This window comes from Callospermophilus lateralis, chromosome 10, assembly GCF_048772815.1.
Source record: "Callospermophilus lateralis isolate mCalLat2 chromosome 10, mCalLat2.hap1, whole genome shotgun sequence".
Taxonomy (NCBI): Eukaryota; Metazoa; Chordata; class Mammalia; order Rodentia; family Sciuridae; genus Callospermophilus; species Callospermophilus lateralis.
The window spans coordinates 112,217,719-112,238,902 of NC_135314.1; the positions used below are offsets into that span (position 1 = coordinate 112,217,719).

The 21,184-nt window shown below is 50.0% G+C and overlaps 1 protein-coding gene across 2 annotated transcripts in view; it reads left to right on the forward strand.

Annotated features, from left to right (window-relative positions):
- Schip1 (schwannomin interacting protein 1) overlaps nucleotides 1-21,184 on the forward strand; it is a 118,681-nt gene that overhangs the window by 12,579 nt on the left and 84,918 nt on the right. The window contains exons 1-2 of one of the 2 annotated variants that reach the window (XM_076867140.2): nucleotides 6,829-7,036; nucleotides 7,220-7,903. In XM_076867140.2, coding sequence (XP_076723255.1) covers nucleotides 6,995-7,036; nucleotides 7,220-7,903 — 726 coding nt within the window. In that variant the 5' untranslated portion in view covers nucleotides 6,829-6,994. Of the gene's footprint in view, nucleotides 1-6,828; nucleotides 7,037-7,219; nucleotides 7,904-21,184 lie in introns of those variants that run through there. The other variant, XM_076867141.2, reaches the window with a different exon arrangement.

Below are 21,184 nucleotides of genomic sequence, written 5' to 3' on the forward strand. Positions count from 1 at the left end.
TGGAAGATATCTTATTGACATCTATTCCATAGAATGCCATGTCCGAGTCTGAATATCTTCCTGCCGGTTCTGACATTTTAGGTTGACGTTAACTTGTCTATTGTAAATGCTGCACTGAGCGCCTCCTATGTGAATCTGGATCCCTGTGGGCTCTGTGGGCCAGGAGTTCAGGAAGTGGCAAGGGTCCCTCCTCTCCACATCTTCCTTACAAACCTGTTTCTGTCGATGTGGCACCCTCAGGCTTGGCCTCCTCTTGCTTTGTCTCCAAGCCATGCTACTCCACCCGAGGCTTTGGCATCCCTCTCCCACCAGAGCTGGCATTCATCTCCTCCCAGAGCTCCCCAGGCTGCTTGCCCTTTCTCCTCCCCTATCCAACCCTCTTCCTTTTAGATCCCCTTCAGTGGTTGCTCCACCCCTCCACTAGGCTGCCTGTGGACCCATCCTGTGTCCCCCTTACCACCATTCCCAGCCACCAGGTCCTGTGACTGCTTCCTAGATGCCTCCCCAAGACCCATTGCAGCCTCTTCCAGATACTGCTGCCTTCTAACAGGGCTCTCCCCACCAGTCCTGCCCTGCCCGTCCTTCCAGCCCAGCTCAGTCCCGTGCCACACAGAGCAGGTCCCCAAGCACCAACCTGCTGAGACCCATGTGTGGCTCTCGGGATGAAGACCTTCATGGCAACCCCTCTCACTCCCACCTGGTCTGACACTGCCACTCCCTTCTGATCCATCCAGGGCCTCCTTCCAGCAGAGACCTCTCCCAGCCTCAAGGTTCCATTCCGTCCTTCCCTCTGCTTACGACGTCCCAGCTGCCAATGTCCCTGTCACACTGCTGCTTTCTCCACAGCACTCCAGCCCATTTTGGGGTCCTTATTACATTTTAAATCTAAATTATTCTGTTTTCTGCCTGTAATGTCTATTCCTCAACTGACTGAAGCTCCATTTGAGGCAAGGTTTTTTATTTCACCGCCACGTCCCCCAGGCAGGCAGCAGGCATTCTGCGAACACTTGCAGATCTGATAACAGGTCGCTGGGCACAGCTGTGTAGATTTTTAAGACGTGTTATCAAATAGTATTCTAGAAAGTGTGAAGCGACCAGTTTATAAACCCAGCAGCAGTGTATCAGTGTTCCTTTGACCACGTGTGTCCTGACACTGAGTGTTACAGTTTTCAGTCATTTCTAAATACCTGGACAGGAAAACTGTCCCCTCACGGAAATTGAAATTGCATTCTTTGATTACTAGTGAAGTTGGGCATTTTTACTTTTTGAGAGCCTTTATGTACTTTGTGATTTTTTAAATTCATCACAAACTGCTTTGGTGGAACCATTTTTTATTGTGATATTCTGAAAGTTTATTTAGGTCCATTATCTTTCTACTTAAAAAGTAACAAGTCTAGTTAACCTCATCTCAAGAACTGGATAAGGGGTCCCACTCCTCAAGGTTGAAATTTAACCATTGCTGACCCCCTACCTTGGTGGGAGTCGGGGGCATCATGCCGATAGAGACACTTTTGGCCCGAGCCAGAGCATTGTAGCGATGCCAGGCCCTAGTTCCACCACACTAAGACCCATGGTGTCTCTAGTGTTGGCTTTCCAAAAGATGAGAACTCTGTCCCAGGGTTCTAGTGGCAGCTGGGATAACTAGGGATGGCAGCTGCCTGGTGTCTTGAATTCTAACATGGAAGGCTCCACGCCTGCCCTGCAGCTCAGTAACCTGGCCCTGCACCCCTGGTGTCCACTTCTCTGATCTCTCTGGCTTCTGCAGATATCTGAGTGATGGCCCATGAAATTCCAGCAGGTTCTGAGGTTGCAATAACCTCTACCATGAGGCCAGTGGCCCTGACTGCAGGCCAAATCTCTTGAGAGGACTGTCTCTCCCGCCACACTGCCTCCATCTTTCCCATGGCACCATGGGGCAAGACCAGCAGCTATTTCCCATCTCATTACACTTCCAAAGTGATGTCAAGAAGGGACCAGAAGAGTTCTCATTTTGTAGTTGCTCATTTTGTAAAGCAACTTGCAAGATGTGCTTCTTAAGAAGCACAATACACAGGAGCACAAGGCCCAGGATTTCCAAGGTGGCTCATCTTTACTGGGGTCTTGTGCATGTGGGCTTTGTGCTACTGCTGCGGATACTTTCTATGTTCCTGCAGTGAACACACCCATGAGCTCCCCAGCTCCTCCTAAATAAGCTCTTTTGTGTAATCTACACCCATCAACAAAGCTCCAAAAGAAATTAGGGGTGCTTACACATTTGCTTTTTCAAGATCTGCTAGAAACTTCAGGAAAGCACAAGGTGATGGCAGAAAACTTCTGGAAGAAGAGACAGGGCATTTGTGTTGTTGAAGTTTTGTCACTGTCCTCCAATCTGAGGTATGACTCTGCTAAGAAAAGAACAGCTGGTTCCTTCCTGGTGGAGCCCTGTGCATACCACACAATGCACAGAAATCGCCAGCCATGAGGATGGTGCCAGGTGGTCCCTCCAAGCAGGTCCTGTTGAGTAGTTCACAGCGGAGGCTAGGTCTGGGTCGCCCTATGCTGAGGCCCCACTCAGCACTGACTTTTCTCTGCTGCACCAAGGGCTGCTCATCCCAGCGCCTGGGGGGTATCCCGGTCTCAAACACATTATTAGTGAGTTCCCTCAGTGGGGGAATGTTCCTCTAGCCAGGCATCCTGGTTTCAGGTCTGGGAAAGAGATTACTGGAGCCATCTCTTAAGTACCATTTTGGTCTTATTGAGGAAAACGTGGGAAATAAATACAATTTCACAGTTTGCTACAGAACCAAAACCTTTAAGGTGTTTTAAAGGGAATTTTCTTATTTTTAAGTACAGCTCTGTCCAAATGAAAGAAAGAAGAAAACCACATTATGTATACTTAGGTTCCATCTTGAAAATATCTACACCTACAGTGAAGATCAAGCCACAGTATCTGCAGAATTAAAGAAGAAATGTTGCAGGTAGCTAACAGGAAGACCCTGGTTTGAGTGAGCAGAGGGATACACTGTGCCTTTCAATAAGGATGATGATGAAAAGATTCAGGGCCATTTTTATGCTGTATTTTCTAGTTTCATCCATTAGGGCATCCGATTGATTCTATCTGCCAAACACCACGGCCAAGTAGTCAGGCCCCTTTCATGGGAAGCTGTGGTCCTAGGCTGGGTCAGAGATGGGGGATGGGTTCCAGACATCCTATATACATTTCACTCCAGTCACTCTCACACAGCATCTGCATGGGGCATGACCTGCATGCAGTTCATGCAATAAAGATGAGACGCAAGCCCTCTGCCAGCCATGTCTTTATTACTCTAAATGCCACAGCACAGGGAAGCTCAGAGTCAAGGCTGATGATTTCAAAATTGGTTTGGGAATTTTGCAAATAGATCTATTCCAACCTTTTCAAATTCTCTGACTTACACATTTAAAATCCTATCAACAGCACTGATCCTGAGGAATATCATCTTGTCTCTACCCTTTGAGGATGAGTCTGGATGGTTTCCTATTGAAGATCCATACCCACTGTGGCTTCCTACTTACAGGATTTGTTTTGAGGGAACTTAATGCAGAGTTCATCCAATGTGAGATTTCATCTTTGGAGTTCTAGGGCCTTCCTGGACACGATCAACTCTCTGCTGACTCTTGATGAGCTGGGTGGCCCCGGAGGAGATGGAACACAGTGGGGCTGAGGAGGAAAGGTGCCCTCAGTGCTTCTTCTCTGCAGGTGTAAGATGCCCAAGATTGGAGGGCAGGAGGCTGAGACCTAGTCTGAGGTGTTGCCTCCTAACATCTTTGCTTGGAAAAATTCTGTATGCAGCAGGGCCAGGGACCTGAAGTGCATGGCTGAGTGACTGTCCAGCTTCTAGAACTGGCTCCACCACCTACTGTTCTAGCATTTTGACTTCGGCAAGTTACTTGACCTCACTGTCCTTGACCTTCTCACCTGTAGATGGAGACAATAATGGCTTCCTCATGGGATTTTTGAGAATTAAATGAGTTAGATAATGTTGTTCATACACTCAGCAATAAACACCATAGCCCTGCCCTTGTGGAAATCAGAGCATCTTTTACCCTAACAACCCTGACCCACAAAGGGTTAGAAAGCCCCACGGTGAGGTGTGACTAGATTCTGTTCTAAATATATTAGAATAAGATTTTATGATATAAAATTTTCATAAAACTTTTTTTCAGATACATGTATTTTTATATATATGAGTGGCCTGAGTCTAGTGGACTGGACCAGCAATCACCCAGGGGGTGGCAGGAATCAGAGGAGCTGCCCAATAGGAAGTGACATTTACATTGAGACTTAATTTGCCAAAGGAAGTTGGAGGCAGTGGTGGGCATCAGTTCCCTGAAGGAGCTCTGTGGGGTTTTAAAGGAGCAAGGGAGAGAAGAAAGCAGATTTGCATTGTTAGAAAGGCCACTCAGGCTGCATGAGAATGGGCAGGGGCTAATAGATATTTAAGAGGGACCCTGTACCTGGTGATGGATGGGGAAGGTTCAGGAACAAGAGGGCTCTGGGGTGACTCCCACTTGACTGGCACCTATGACGTTCAACTTTTAACTTGAGAAAATGTCCCTTTCAATCACTTTGCAAAACATCTCTCCATCCTGCTGGACAGAGCTGTAGACTGTAGTGGGCCTAGGAGCTAGCAGGGCTTCCTGTTCCCAAGTGGATGGGTTCTTGGCAGGAGATGGAAAGCTGGAAACAGAATGGAAAGTAGTCTAGCCAAGCACCTTGCATGAAGAGAAGAGGAAAGGGAAACTGGGTACTTTCCCATCTGATCTGGAATGTCTGGTCAAATAATAATGTGAAAATACAGATAATTCAAAGACATTTATATTTGGCTTTGAAATACCATGCATTTTTGGCAGTGAATTCACCTTGCCAAATGTTTTTCTTAGGCCTTATTTTGCATTTCCTGAACACAACATGGACCATCTGGATGGCAGGGGAGTAAGCAGGTGTCCAGGAGGGAGAGTGGGTGGGAGTTGGGGAGGCCTAAGGCATAAAAATGGAATCTCCCTGTCACCCCAGTCCACCAATGCTTACTGGTCTCCCTGTATCCTGCAACAGAGCAGACACTTTTCCTGACCTAAGCCTTGTGAGGTCATAAGGGGCACGGAAGAGCAGTTCTCTAGTTCCCAGCTCTTTAAACATTCTCAGGGCTACCTCCACACCCAAGCAGGCAGCTGGGGCTCTGCAGCAACCCTGAAATCAAACCATATTTGGATTATAAAGGCAGGTTGTTTACAGATGTTGGCATAAAGTATATTTTAAGTTACAATCAGCTGTTTTTTTACAGAAGAGCTGGTCAGACCAGAGAGCCCCTTTTCTTGTTATTCATATCACTGTTTCTTCTAGACAAGCTACAAGGTCAGCTTGAATTTTCAGGCTCAGGGCTCAGGACTACCTAAGTGGAAGCAGTCCCGCTACATACAGTCCCCAGAAGGGCACAGAAGAATGGTAAGGGTGGCAGCCTCTCCCTGCTAAAGAATCCCAGGCATCTCCTGTCCCCCATCTGCACTATGCCAGTCCTGGACAGAATTCCCTGGAATAATTAGTAACAGCCTGAATCTGGAAGTCCAGGGGCTGACTTTCCCAATCTGTGGTAGGGCTAAGTGCTCTTTTTCATTATCACCACAGGGAGGAGGGCATTTCCTAGTTTCCAGTTCTTGCAGGAGGATGGGTTCCTTCACAGGAAATTCTTAGCCCTTAAAAGGCATTCTGTGAACAGTTAAGTTTTCCAACTGTTTGGTACCTTTCACTCCAAGAACGCTCCCTCCTAAAAAGAGCTGCCAACCTGAGGCCACCCGTGCATATCTGAAAAATCCAGCACAGGTTTCTTGGATTCCAGAGAAATTGAAGGAAGCAAAGCCATCAAATGTTGTAGGCGCACCTCACAGGACACAGCCTCGCCCTTCCTTCAGGTCTTCTTGCCAGGAGGTGGGATGAGAGTCTCTGGATGCCCCCAAACCCACTGCGGCCCCCACCACCAAGCCACTTACCCTTATAACACTTACCCCTGGCTTCCCACAGGCACGCCTCGCTGAGCCATTTCGGCGGCCGCGGGAGGGGATAGAAACGTGAGCCACAGCAACAGGTTTCACCGCAGCCTAGGCTAGGGAGGGGACTGGCTGCGAGGCCAGGAGCTGGGCGGCGCGGGGGCAGGAAGCGGGAGGAGGGTGGAGGGGGACGCCGGTGCCGGGCCAGCGAGTACGCGTCACTCGTGCTCCGCGCGGGCTCGTGAATCTGCGTGCGTGGGGAGGGAGGGCCTCCTCCAGGTCACTCGGGGACTTCCGCGTGGACTAGGCGGCGCCAAGAGGCTCGGGCTGGGTGGCTAGCGCCGCAAGGAGGCCAGGAGCGCGCGCAGGAGGCGCGAGTGTCGGAGGGTGGGCACAGGGCACCCTCGGGCGCCGCCCTCACCAGCGGGAGGCCTGCGCCCCCAACGCCCGAGCCCGGGCTCCTCCGACTGCCCCAGGCCTCTGGCTCCAGCCGGCCGCTGAGGACGCGGGAGCCGACCGCGCGCTGGTGGCTCTGGGCATGCTCGGTGTCGGGACCGGCGCAGCCGCCGCGATTGAGCCGCGCCTGGGCAGGCGCACCTCGGGGAGCGCAGGCCAAGCTGCCCCGCTCGGGCAGAGCTCGCCGGTCCCGACCCTGTGCTAGCGGGAGGAGGGGAGGGCGGCGGCCGCCTTGTCGCCGCCCGCCGCTCCTTAGAAAGTGCAGTCAGCCCTTGGCTGCCGCTGCTGGCGGCGCCGGGCGGCGGGCGGCGGGCGGGGAAGGGGCGGGGCGGGGCGGGGTGGGGGTGGTCTCACCGCCCCGCGAGGTGCGAAATTAGTGGGCGCCCTCCCCCTTCTCGGCTCCCGCCCCCAGGGAATCTGAATACTGTGGGAAGCGTCCGGTTCTTGGAGAATCCCCGGGGCGGGGTGCAGGGGCGCGCCCGACGCAAAATGGTTAAAACAAAGTCCGCGCGCGCCCCGGGGCTCCTCGCATGAAATGTGCGCGCTGGCGGCCGGGCACCTCCGTGCGAATCTGAGGGTTAGTTAACCACAGAAAGTCTGGTCTTGCGGGGGAGGAGGGCGAAGGGAAACCTCGGGCCAGGGACGGCCCTTGCCCCCAGGCCTCCTCGGGCTCCTCGGCCCGGGGCGTGGGGGGCTCGCGACCGGCGCGGCGGCTGAGCAGCTCGGCCCGGCGATTCACTCTCTCTGCCTCCTCCCCCAGGACTACCGAGAGGATGGGATGGATCTAGGCAGTGACGCCGGCAGCAGCAGCAGCAGCAGCCGCTCCAGTTCGCAGTCCAACTCCACCAAAGTGACCCCTTGTTCGGAGTGCAAATCCTCGTCGTCGCCGGGGGGCAGCCTGGACCTGGTATCTGCCCTAGAGGACTATGAAGCGCCCTTCCCGGTCTACCAGAAGGTGATTGATGAGTGGGCGCCGGAGGAGGACCGTGAGGAGGAGGAAGAGGAAGACGAGCGAGGGTACCAGGATGACCGCTGTCCGGCCCGGGAGTCCGGGGACCTGAGCGCCAGGACCCGTAGCGGCAGCGGCGGGGCCCGGAGCGTCACCACTGTCACGCCGCTCCCAATGCCCAACGGCAACCTCCGCCCCTACGAACCCCAGGACCTCAGGCACAATGGCAATGTGGTTGTGGCCGGCCGGCAGAGCGGCCCCCGGGGCCCCGGGCGGGCGATCCAGAAGCCCCAGCCCGCGGAGGGCCGGCGCGGCGGCAGGGGCCCGGTGGCAGTGGGGCCCTGTCTTCAGCCCCCGGACGGCGGGACTTTCGTCCCCGAAGAGCCCCCGGTGCCCCCAATGGACTGGGAGGCGCTAGAGAAGCATCTGGCCGGGCTGCAGTTCCGGGAGCAGGAGGTGCGAAACCAGGGCCAGGCGAGGACCAACTCCACCTCCGTAAGTTGGCCGGGTGCGTGCCCACGCGCGCACACACGCGTACACACCCCGCACTCCCTTTCTCGGGCTCGCGCCCGCCCGCGCCCCATTCATCACTCGGGAGGCGGGGGCGGAGCCGGGAGCCTGTTTTCTGCTCCCCTGGGGTACCACTGTTCTGTCTGGGCGCTGTCTGGTTTGCAGGATGGGCGGAGAGGAGGGAGGGGCAGCTAGAGGGCAGCGGAAAGTCGGGCTAGTGGAACCGGCGACTCGTTTTTATGGAATTACTTATGGAGAGGAGGCTGTGAGTCACTTGCCTGAAAATAAACTCAGGGAGGTTTTGGCACCGAAGCCAGTGCCTGCGGGGGATTTTTCAAATCGTACTAGTTGAGGCTTTGTCCATCGTGGTGGGTCTCCCTCCTGGCCACTGCTGTCTCGTCCGTGGCTGGGCTGTCCCTGTGCGCACGCACGCAGTCCCCAGCCCACACCTCCTTCTCGCTTAAGCCGAGGGGCCTGCGTTTGGAAGGTTGACCGCCCTCCTCCAGACTTTCTTCCCTTCTGAAACCCGAGCTGTAGTGGGCCAGGGATGGGGTAGGGGGTGGGGCGACGGGGTGAATTGAACTGCCTGGGTGCGGGAGGGGTTCTCACTTCGTTCGCCTCTGCCGTGAGTCCCTCCTTGTTTTGATAAAGGAACCACTTAACTGCTCCTTCCCGGAGGCTACTGCCTCCATTCAGGAAAGCAGCCGCGGTTGGGGAGAACGGCTGCCTCCCAAGTCCGCAGGTTCCCACTCGTCGCGGCATTTCCTTTGCCCTCCAGAGGACTGCAGTTAAATGACTTAAAAACATCATGAATGTAGCTCCCCCATTTTTCACTATTGTGAGATAAAGCAATAGTTGGGAGTTTGAAATCGTTAATGATGCTCCTAAATAGGGCCGAAGGGCACAGTTTAAAAGCCCTATTTTGTGCGTGTTGGCAGTGTGGCAGTTTGGGAAATGCTTGCCTGCAGGTGTGATTTCTCTCTCCGGGACCCTGGGGCTACTGGAAATTGGGTGCAAGCTCTTCTGACCTCAGGGGTGAGCATGGAACTTTTGTTTCCCGGGGAAATTGGCACCATTTCTATTAGAGAGCCCACTGGCTCACGTCCCTGGAGAAACTACCTATTACATTAACACACTCATTTTAATTCCAGCTGGTTTTAGAGTTTACCCTGGCAGCTAACAGACATGGAAACTTTCCATTACAGCCAATACTGTTTCTTGTGCTTTTTAATGGAAACCATCCTTTTTTCTCAGTGTTTTGAGGAATATACCTCATTAAACTCCATGTATTTGACCAATGACTTGAAGATTAGCAAAAGGTTCAGTTGTTATCACACAGACACTTGCATTTGGAGAAATTTAAAAATTGGGCCTACATGCAAAGTTAGGGTTTGATGGTAACAATGAGTTCTTACTCAAAAATTATGAGGCAGAATGTATTGAGCAGCACGTGTCCATCCAGTATGCCAGGTGTGGGTCCCAGCCACATTGCAGTCCATGTGTGGCTCAAGCTCTATTGTGGGGAGATAGAAATGCCTCCAACCTGACACTTAAGAACAGTTCAAACAGCCCCTCCCAAAGCATGGTCCTGTTTTCTCTTCTTGTTTTTGTGATCATTGTGAAAATTATTGAGCCATCTTTGAAACCAAAGATATCTCTTCCCCTAGTAAGCAATGTTTCTGTTAGGGTTTCTCCCAAACTATTTCCCCACCTACCCCCCAGGTCTCCTGAACATGTCCCCCTAGGCATTTTCTCCATGAGCACACAAAGAAATTTAGATTCCACTATTTTAAAGTAAGTATTTGTATAGGAAAACAGGAAATTAATATTACAATTTTTTCATGTTTTGATTTGCATTTGAATAAAATTACTAGACCCAAATGCCTTTGAATGCTGTTTTTCAAACTCTTAAGTTATCTGCAAAGTCACCTTAGCATTTCGGTAATATAGAGTGAACTGTATTGAAAGTAGTCACAGGAAGCTTGGTGATTTGAAAACTTGTTTCTGTTTGCATATGCACTAGGTTACAATATAACATAAAGTTTATTTTTACTATGGGTTTCTATCATGAGCTTTAAAAACACTTCAGTGAAGTCCTGTTCAGTGCTGCCTGTGTAAGTGAGAGACCTTGTCAGCATGAGGACAGGATCCTGGGACTAGCACAGGGATCTGTAGAAGAGGAGCTGTGTCTTGAAGGGGTTCAAAGAATATTTTTCCTTAGTGTGTTGGAGCTCCCATGCTTACCAGCAGGAGCAGGTGGATCCAGGGTTCTCTTCACCTGGAAGCTTATACTGTCTCAGGGCTCCTGTGTTACCTTTACCTCTGCCAGAACTCAAGCACCCAGTTCCTCTGATTATCTCAGACTCAGCTCTCTCTTGCTGTGGAGGCCTTCTGACCATCCTCCCAGAAACAGAGCACCAGGCCCCACCCCAGCTGCACCCTGGTCCCACCTCTGTCTTCCTCCTGCCCCAACCCTGCCCTCCTCCACTCACCCTAACCCTATTCTACTCCACCCCAGCCTCACACCTGTCCTCCTGCCTAGCCCCAGCCCTGGTGACAGCCCCACCCCTACCCCATTCACCTCTGCCCTTTCCTGGTCCCACTCCTAGGAAAGAGATTTTGTCTTTTGTGGGGCCCGACTCTGGGGTAGTGTCCCCCTTCTTTTAATGCTTAAAATAATTGAAAGAAAAGGAAGCAGCACGCCCCCCCCCCTTTTTTTTGCCATAACCTAAAGGATTTCCTGAAGACGCTTTCTGTCTGTAACATCCTTGCTACTAAGGACAGAAGGAAACGGAAACAACCCAGTCTCACTACTTGGTTCTCCTCCCTCCTCTCAGCTCAGGGATGTACCTCAGGAAGACTGAGGTCCTGAGGTCCAGGAACTGTGCTGACCATCAGCTGTCCTTGATCTAGGGAAGATTTAGGGGCAGATTCTAAACAAGCTATGTTTAGGAGGGATTTCAGACCTTTGCTTTGTAAAGGGAGCCATTCCTCCCTTGGTGCCCTGGGAGGGCACAAGCCCTGTGATGCTGTATGCTTTGGAGAAGGAGCACTGAGCAACTCTGAGAAGCCCTGAAGGGCATATACTGATTGCCAGGACACTGCTGTGACAGGGCTGTGGCTTCTGGCCCGCCAGCCTAGCAGCAAGTTTACTTTTCCACAGCCCTGTCCCCTGTGCCTACAGGTGCTCCACACCTGGGGGAGTGTGAAGCACCTGCCCATAACCAAGACTGCTCCAGAGGTGCCTGCCCTGGGTAGTCTTGCCAGCCCTCTACCTGGTCTGGCCCTGACCCTCTGGTGTGTGAGCACTTGGTAAACTCAAGGCCATATAGAGCGGGGAGCCATTCCTGGTAGTGGTCCTTGAATGTCATGTAGGAGGCTTGCTCCTGTAAGTTTGCACTCATGATGAACTCCTGCCTGCTGGCCTCTTCCTCCTCTCCTGAGTGGCAGGACCATCCTGAGGGAAACCAGGAGCTTCTTCAAGAAGCAGCTGGTTTCTGTCTTCTTCTGCATGCCCAGAACCTCAGTTCATGCCTACTGGAGGCTTTCTCTGTTTGAGGGACCCCTGCACCTCCAGGGAAGGCCTCAGAGTCCTTCTCTTTGTACTTTTCTCCATGGTTTTTCATGAAGGTTCCCTCCTCCTGGGAATGTAGTCCTCCAAGTTTAGCTTGTCTTGTCTGTCTCTGCAAATGCATCTCCTTTTTTTTTTTTTCTTTTAGCTTTTTTCTTTAAAAATAGCTTCATTGGGGTATAATTGATGTACAATGAATGACTTGTATTTCAAATGCATCATCTCATGAGTTTTGACATGTGAGTCACTTGTATGACATATGGATGGTTTCTGACACATCTGTGAAACCACCACCAAAATCAAGATAGTGGCTATATCTTTCTCCCCCAGAGTATCCTTTGTCCCTTTGGTAGTAGCTTCCCTAAGCAACCCGATCTGACTGCTGTACTGCAGATCAGCCTATATTTTCTATATGAGTGGAGTCACGCAGTGAGTACTCATCTTGTCAGCAAAGTGCTCTCCATGGGACTGTTTTGACATTCACCAAGCCTTGTGCCAGTCAATAGCTTGTTCCTTTCTGTTGCCAATGGGTGTTCTATTTTATGGATCTGCCACGTTCACCTGCCGATGGGCACTTGGGCTGTTTCTAGTTTTTGGCTATCATGTACACAAGTGCTATGAACGTGCATGTGCAAGCCCTGGTGTGTGGTCGCACTCTTTCATTTTTCTTGGATGAAGATCTCTAAGTGGAATGGCTGCATCGTGCATTAAACTTTTCAAAAAGCTGCCTTCTCTTCCAGAGAAGTGCCCTATGCGTGGCCATCGCATGGGGGCCCTCATAATGACTCATATCAAGAACCCAAACCTGAACCCTGGCTACCCCACCTGCATCCTTCACTTCTCAGTAAAGCTCTATTCAGGTTCCCAAGGGCTGCTCCCCTCCCCCCTACTAAGAGGAAAGACCAAAAGCAATGGAGTGATACATTATATCCAAGCAAGTCATTATGCCATTGCTCCAAAAAGGAAGGGAGTCATTTTTTTAAACTATAAGAGAGTTTAACGGTAGACCAACACATTGAAGTGCAATTTTATTATTTTTTAGTGCCCATGACAGGTGCATTTTACTCATTCAATGAGAAAATAAGAATAATTTTAATTGACATGTTAATTGAAAATAAATTCTGCTGATGAAGTTATTTAAAAGTACTTGAAAATAATGTCTTTTTACTTGTTGATACTATTAGCTAATCACAAACTTTAAATTACCTATGTATCTTCCTAGGGTAGTGCTAATTACAGATTTTTTTTGATGTATTATTCTGTAAGAATTATTCTGTAAGGAGCTACTCCTTCCCATAAATGATGCTTCTGAAGTCTCTTGCATGGATGAGTGGTTTTTTCCTTAGATTACATGAATTCTTGTTTTTATAATCTGAATTAAGATGTCTTTATTGCTCCTACAAAGTGTAGTAAGGTTTGTAAGTTTAATAAGTTACCTGCTCTGCAGGCTGCAGCTTTGAAAACACATGGTACGGTGTGCAAGGTCTGCTTCTGTCAAAGCATGTGTCTTATGACAATGCTGGAATCATCATTTTTGCATAACTAGAAATTACCAGTGTTTTAAATGTACTCTGTACTTTACCTTTTTATCTTGAAATGTCTAGTGCCAAAATTTATTTGCCTTTCTAATGTTTGTTGATTTTTGTTTAAAAGCTGCAAAGGTTGTTCCAGGAATCAGCATGTACTCAAAACTTCAAAGAAAATGTTTGGGTTGAAAAAAATTAGGTTGCAAGAGCTGGGGTGAAGCTCAGTGGTAGAGCTCTTGCCAGTATGTTCAACACTCAAGGCCCTGGGCTCCATCTCCAACATTGCCAAAAAAAAAAAAAAAAAGAAAGAAAGAAAGAAAGAAAGAAAAAAAAAGTTGGTTGCAAGCCAACCACAAGCAAACAGCTCCTAAAGCTTTGTAAATATGCATTTGTTCTGTGGCCATGTGTGTGCAGGTTAGCTGTCATTTCAGGGTGCATATCTGAAAATGCAGTGCAAGAGTCTTGACCTCAAGCTCTGGAGCTCTTGAAGGCCTCACCCTGCCCTATCCCTCCCACCCCGCTATCCCTGCTTGGAGATGGATTCTTCCATCTCCAGGTCCTGCTGGCGTCCTTACTCCTATAGGGAAGACCTAGTGGACTCCTGCAGGTCCCAGGCCCAGCTGCTGTCCACATATACTTTCTTTGGGCTTCCCCAGGGCCCTTGCTTCTGGGCTCAGGACCTGCCTCCCTTCAGGGAAGCCTTCCTCCTCTGGGCTTAGGATCTGGCCTCCTGGGGAAGCTTGGCCTTCAGATTTGGCCTTCTGGGGAAGCCTGGCCTCCTTGGGACTCAGGACCTCCCTCCTGGGGAAGGCTGGCCTCTAGGCTGAGGATCCCCCTAAAAGTTGGCCTTGTTCTTTAATCGTTGCACAGCCCTGTCCCCAAGTTTCTTTGATTCTTGCACCACTACTTGCCACTTGTGTTTTTGGGTTGGTATTTGTGTCATCCTGAAAAGTGGGCAAGGCACTTACAGTTCCGACTTTAGAGAGGAGGAAACTGGAGCCCAGAGATGTTGGGGCAGCTTCCTGCAGTCCTTCTGGGAAAGTCAGGCCAGGCCTGTCAGGACTGCCCTGGCCCTGGGGCTCCCAGTGACATCAGGAGGACTCATTGTCCTATGTTGGTTTGTCCTTGGGAATGTCTCTCACCTTTGCAGCTGTGCAGTCCCCCTCCCCCCCTGAGACATGTGTGCTGCCGGCTCTGTCGGGTTCCTTCAAGTGCAGACCTCTGAGGAGCACTTTATCTATGGGTTAGTCTTTCTGTCCAATTCTTTGATTTACTCAAACCCACTGCACTCTGAACTTTCTTATTAGTGCTGACAGTGGTAGTTCCAGGTCCTTTCTTAAAAGCTTATCCAAATTCTGTGATCTTACATTTGCATATTAAAATCGAAGAAGTTCATTTGTGGAACTTTGGCCTGAAGACTTGAGTGGTTTTGTCTCCTTCCTTGTAAAAGTCAGCCCGAGTGTTTTAACAAAAGTGGCTTTTGCAGTCCTTTCCCCAGCTGCCTTGTGCTTCTGGAGCTCTTAGGACAGATGGCACTCCCTACTGTCCCTCCCTGGGTGTCTTTTCTGCAGAAAATCAAGTGTTGCTTGTGAAATTGAGCCTTTTCAATGGAAAGTATATGGATTTTGGAGGTGAAAGAATTCAAGAAGTCTCCTCAGACCTCACCATTCTCAAGGAGGAGACTGAGGTCTGTGGGATTTGCCATGCTCACCTGCCAGGGCCCCCGGTCACACAGTGCCACCATCTCCTAAGGCCAGCTTCTTAGGGCCTCTGTCCCACTCAACTGGTGTCCACTATTTTTAAATGAAAGAATGCTTCCCTGAGTTTATTTGAAGGATAGACAGAAACTCATCCTTTGAGATCTCCCAGAATTGAAAGCAGACTTAACTCTCATTATTGGGTAGAAGAGCCTTCAAATAGTTCTTGCTTCTCCTGTTAGACCCATGTTGTCAGAGCAGATATGAAATGACTTTCCTCCCTCAGACTTCAAGCCAGGCTCACGGCTATGTGCTTCTACTGGCCTGGCTATTCCCCTCATGCTTCTGCCAGCTGGGGACAGCTCTGCCTGGCCAGTGCCTCCTTCTCACACTACCTCTGGTGATGCACAGCCCACCCCTCGTGGAGACTGTGCGGGACAGGGCCTGGGAGCTTTGCAGGGAGCCACTTGTGTTCTAGGAGGCTGAACAGGGGTGTTAGGGTATGGGGTCACCTTTCCGCCCATGCTTCCATTCATCTGCCAGTCTTGGAACTATCAGGGAGGGGCTGGTGTGCCTGGGTTCAGAAGGCTGGGAGAGGAGCAGCTTCAGGGGGATGCTGATTTTGTTCTGTTTTGCTCGAATTTGGAACCCCCAAAAGACCACCAGAGACCAAGATCGATGTAAACAGCAAAGAGGTGTTTATTGCGAGCTAGCTCGGTCCTCCACGTGCACACACAGCAATTGGTGACACTGAGAGGCCCCGAGCCCAGGGTTTGCAGCAGTTTTATACATTCTTTGGAGAAGGCAGGGACTTCACATACATCACAGCATCTCTTAGCAAATCATCACACACCGCGGGAAAATCAAATAACATCTCTAAAACATGATTAGCACATTCACTGGTGGGAACAAGTTGGGTAGGGGTGATTGGTCAGTACAAAAGGGGTATTCATTTGAACTGATTGGTTTAAGCCAAGAGGGGTGTACGTGCTGAACTACTTGGTTTCCCAGCTTGTTATTAACCACCATAAACCACTGGGAGTGTCATCTGGCATCCCAGGTATTTCCCTGTCTCATGCTGATTGGTGGCTGCTAGGGGGTTGCTATAGGTCCCCACCTATCCTGACTGAGTCAGGGACACCTGATGCAGCAGATCTCTCCTGTTATTTGTAGATAAACAACTTAGCAGGGTGGGAATGTGCCTAGGAGTGCTCTGTGGGTCTTTCTAAGAACAAAGGTCAAGTCCCTTCCTTGGACAGGCTTTGCTCTGAGGTAAAGGCTGGTTTTTCAGTTCTTCTAGACAGTTTAGAGTGGGTATTTTGTTATAAGGCAAAAGAAAGAAAGAGAGAGAGAGAGAGAGACACAGAGAGAGAGAGAGAGAGTGAGCCAAGAAAGGACTAGAAAAATACATTTTGGGGTTTAGGTGCAGCCCAGGAAGTAGTCTGAACTGGGACGCGTGGCTTGGTTAGAATGGGTGAGAAGAGCAAGGAGACCAAGGGGCAGTCAGAGCTTGTGCTCCCTGAAGGATGCTCCCAGTCTCAGCTCACCTGTCAGCCTGGGCCATGGCATTTCTCACTGACCGGGTCTAGGAAGGCTGTGGCAATTCCTGTCCTGCTTTGGTTTGGCCAAGTTGCCCTTCCAAGCTGGAGGAGCCTCAGGGGTCCACCTGAGCCTGGCTGGTTTGTTTGGGGTTTGTCTCCAGCTTCCCTACTAAGAATAGTCACCATTTCCTTATATCTAGTTAACTAATTATGCCAAGCTTGCCAATCACTGAACTTTGTCATCTGCCTTGACAGTTTCTTCAGGTACATGGAAGTGCACTTTTTATTTGCCACCGACCGAGGCTTTATTAAAGCATAACTTGGTGGGAGCTGAGGAGGGCGGGCTTTCTGCAGTTTTGTTTTCTATGCCAAACTTGCCAGTGATTGTCACATATATCTGTACATGGTACTGACAACCCCACATCTCCACCCAAATATTTTATTTGTAGTTCTATGACCTTTTGAGTAATTGCCATCAGCAATACCATGTTCATTTTTTTTTTTTCTTCTGCTTCTTGGTGTCTCTTCTTACTTTTTAAGGTTCACGCACATGGCTGTCAGTCTTCTTCCTTGGGATACTAGCATAGAATACCAAAAAAGCTTCAAGCTTTTATGGATTATAGGAAGCAGCACATTACTTAGCACATGATTTCTGCAAATTCATCTGTTCAAGAGGGTTTTGTTGCCCATGTCCTAATAGAGATGTTTGATCCCTTCAGAACTCTTCCTTGTCGAAATAAATACCTTAGTTATTCACGGAGTTATGTTTTACGAAACACTACGAAAACCTTCTATTGATTGAGAAAGTGTCAGTTAGGCTTTTCCATTTAGCTTGGAGGATGGGGCTGGTTTCCAGGACGCTGGGGGATGATGGAGCCCTGAGCATCACCTGAACAGCTGACTGGTCTCTGAAAAGGACTGCCCAGCAGTGTCTCCCAGGCACACAGCAGTCTGTGTTGCTGCCCTCGTCAGGGCACACCATTGCTTCCTCCTGTAGGGTCCTACTTTGGTTCTCAGCCTGCCAATTTTCCCTTTCACCCCTGTGCAGTTGTTATGGTTTAGATATGAGGTGTCCTCCAAAAGCTTGTGTGTGAGACAATGCAAGAAGGGTCAGAGGTGGACTGGATTCTGAGAGCTTTAACCCAGTCCTGCCTTAATCCCAATAGGGATTAACCCAGAGGTAACTGTAGGCAGGTAGGGTGTGACTGGAGGAGGTGGTCCCTGGGGATGTGCGTTTGGGGTTTACATTTTGTCTCTGTTGAGCAGAACTCTCTCTGCTTCCTGGAACCAGGTTCCCAGCTGCTTTCCTTTACGACACCCTTCACCCTTCGGTAATGACATTCTCTCTCCTGTGGTCCAGAGCAATAGCATTGGCCCTCTAAGGACTGAGACCTCGGAAACCGTGAGCCCTGAATAAACTGTTCCTCCTCTAATTGTTCTTGGCAGGTCTTTTGGTCATAGCAGTGAAAAAGCTGGCTGAAACAGCAGATTCCCCATCTGTGCAGAGAACCAATCGAAGTCCTTAGAAAGTAGCTAATCTGATGGGACACCTTTGGTGGCCAGGACCCCTCCCCGGCCCTCTCATGCGGCTGGGGGACAAAATAGGACAGATCTTCCCCAGCCAGCAGCTGTGGCCAGGACCCCTTGCTCACAGTTGGGGGGCAGACATGTCTGGACAAGACCATAGGTAAGTGCTGGCAGCAGCTGGGCTACAGTGACTAATTCTGCTTCTGTTGTTGGTCCCCTTCTTCAGAGGGGACTTGGCCTTTGAAGCAGCTCAGAGGGAAGGGGGTAGTTTCCTCACTTTTCCTGAGATTCCTGCAGGGCTCAGGGTGTTGATTGGAAGGTAGAGTGTTGAGAAGTAGAAGCCGAACCAGAAAAGCTGTTGTGTTATGAAATGCTGGGCATTTTCAAGGTCAAGTTCAGAAACATGATGGCCTTTACCAAAGCTTTTGCAGAGAGAGAGAGAGAGGGAGGGAGGGAGAGAGGGGGAGGGGGGGAGAGGGAGGGAGGGAGGGAGGGGAAGTGTTAAACTTATTTTTCAAATAAGAAGGGCCTCTGAACTTCTGGGACATCTTGTTAGAAAAGAACCTGAAGGCCAATCTTCACTCTTCTAAAAATAACATGTTTTTCAAATAGTTTCAAACCAATTTATTCCCCTGTGTTTCTCTTCATTGCTCCAGTAGCTAAAAATTATCCTACTTATGAAAATTTCAGGTAGGTATGTTCTTTGGGTCATCTTACCTGATTCTTAGTCCACTTTGATGCAGCAGTCTGACACTGTTATGAACAACTACATCTCAAGTGCTCTGTCCTTGTAGTTTCTACTCTAAAATTGGTCCTGTAAGGAGTCAAAGAGCAGAGCCCTGGGTTTTACTGTAGAACACTTGAGTTATATAATAGTGATCTGGAAGGTTGTTATCCTGCCTGCAGTGGCCCTGTGGTCTGACCCAAATAGCCCTCACAGGAAAACCTCCTTGAGCAGCTCTGGGCATAGTGACTTGAGGGCTCTGGAGCCTGCCCTCCTGTGGGGCATCAGTATTGGGACTTTTTTCTTGTGCTTCATACAGAAGTTCCCCGCCATGCAGAGGTGTTGGTGTGTTGTACCAACACACGTGTAAACCGTATAGAAGTTCCCATGTGCTGGGAGCTGCACAGAGAACTCTTTACCAGTGAGCAGTGTGTGTTAGATCTGGAAGGTTCTGCAGGGCAGGTGCAGCAAACTCAGGGCTTCTGGAGCCAGGAGGTACGGGTGAGCCCCCTAGGTTAGGTGGGACTTGTGAGCTGGCCAGCATGTCAGGGGCAAAGGGACCACATGTGCCAAACTAGAGCATGGTCTCAATGTTCTGATACGTCACAAGCAGCCAGACCTGGCTTTCAGAGAAGTAGCTTAACTGTTAAATGCTGGCAAATAGCTTCACACCCATGCACCTGAGGCCTGACAGACAGATGGTTCAAAATTCAGCTTCCCAGCTTCACCCAGCTCTCCCTCCACAGACCCCAGAGGTGGGCAACTCACTAGAAGGAGGGCAAGTCTGGCAAGTGCCAGGCCTCTGGAGGAAGTTCCTGGCAGGAGCGTCCATTACTGTTTACTGACACCAGAGGAACTCCCTGCTTTCAGTGGTTAAGCTAATCAGACTTAATGACACCAAGAGGAAACAAAACCAAGAAACGCCACGCCTTTCACTCTGTGCCGCTTAATTTTTTTAGCATCCCATTACTTAACATTACTTTTCTTGTTCATCTTCAAAGCTGTTCAAAATGGATTTGTTATTTTGAAATGATCCTGGTTTACTTTGCATCATTCATGAGTAGTGGAAGGGGAAGGGCTTTCTCGGATCAGACTGCCTTCAGCACACATGTACCTGCAGGGCACTTGGGACTTCGGTTCTCTGCTGGCTGCAAGCTCCTCTGGGATGGTTAGTTCCTGGGCTGCTGGTGAGCTTTGTGGAGGTTCCTTGTCCACAGAACCTCGTGAGCCTCCACACTGCTGAATCTCCTAGAGGTCTGTGTTCTGCCCTTGCTGTGTCACAGGGAGGGTCCTGCCCCAAACCTCTAGGTGGGCCTCCTCTTATAGCTGCTGTCTTTAGGCAACTGCACAATTTCACATAAACGAACTAGATGAGGTTGGGGTGTTGATTCATTTTCTTAAAAAAAAAAAAAAAAAAGGAACATTCTTCATGTTACCTTTCTCAAAAATTTTTATTTGGGAATTATTTTAGATGAACAGAAGTCACAAAGGTGGCACAGAAAGTTCCAAGTGTCCTCCATGGGCTTCCCCCCAGGTGCACCTGTTAGAACTGCCACATTTGTCAGAAGTGGACGTGGGTACAGTGTTATGACCCAAATGCAGACATGGTTAGGAGTTGTATTAGCTTGAATCCCCTACCCAGAGGCTGTGGCTTGAGAGGGGAGAAAGATCCCTGGGGTCCTTGCACCTCCCCACAAATCCCTCCCACGTCTGTGTCTGCATGAGGGATTCCTACTAGCTTTGCAAGGCATGGAGACCATTGCTGCCTGCCTCCCTAGGAGCTCTGCAGGGCCCTGGAGAAGGTTCAGGCAGTGAAGGGCTGAGGTCCCGAAAGGGAGAAAAGATCTGAAACTCTTCTGTAGGCCCAGGGACTCTGACCCCGCCCCGCTGACCTTCCACCGGCCCTAGAGAGCCCCAGCCTGCCATTGCTCTGTGGCTCACCAGCATGCAGGTCTTTTGTTTGTTTTTAACTGGGGAATAGGTTTCTAACTGAGGAACTAACTTCTTCAAAACAGAGTTTCTGGTGGGACTGTGAGGCTGTGTGGGGGGTAAGTCTGGCAGAGGGTCAGTCACAGGTGACCTCAGAGGCTTTGAACAGATGCCACTCGCGTGTGCAAACATGTGCAAGAGTGGGGTCAGGGGTGAGGAACGTGCTTGGGAGATTTCACAGGCTTGAAGTGGTGTAGATGGGTTTGAGACTCTTGCAGAAGGGGAGAGATGGAGGGAAATCCGCCTGTGGGGTCGTTCAACATTTGCTGACTGATGGAATGATCAGAATTTTAAAACTGAACTACAAATGGGCAGCAGGCATGGTTTATGACCCATAAAAGGCTTTCCCCGTGACTTGGTGACTCCTCATAAGGGGCTTCCCGGTTACTCATCCTGCTTTTGGATGACTGCACATTCCTCTTCAGGCTTGTTGGAGTTCTTCCTCTGATTTCGTGAGCAGTGTGGACAGATGACCACGGCACTAACCCAGTATTTCTTTCAGCAAAACCAAGCATTTTCTCAGCCAAAAGGTTTTTTTGAAGCTCACTGGACACTCTGCTCGGGGCCAGGTTGCACCATGGCCTCTGTGTTTCTGGGCTCTTCCTCTCGTGGATGCTTTTGGGTGTCGTGCCAGAGGAACTGCCCTTTCTAATATAATGGCTTCAGAGTCCCTTTTGGGGATGGCCTCTTC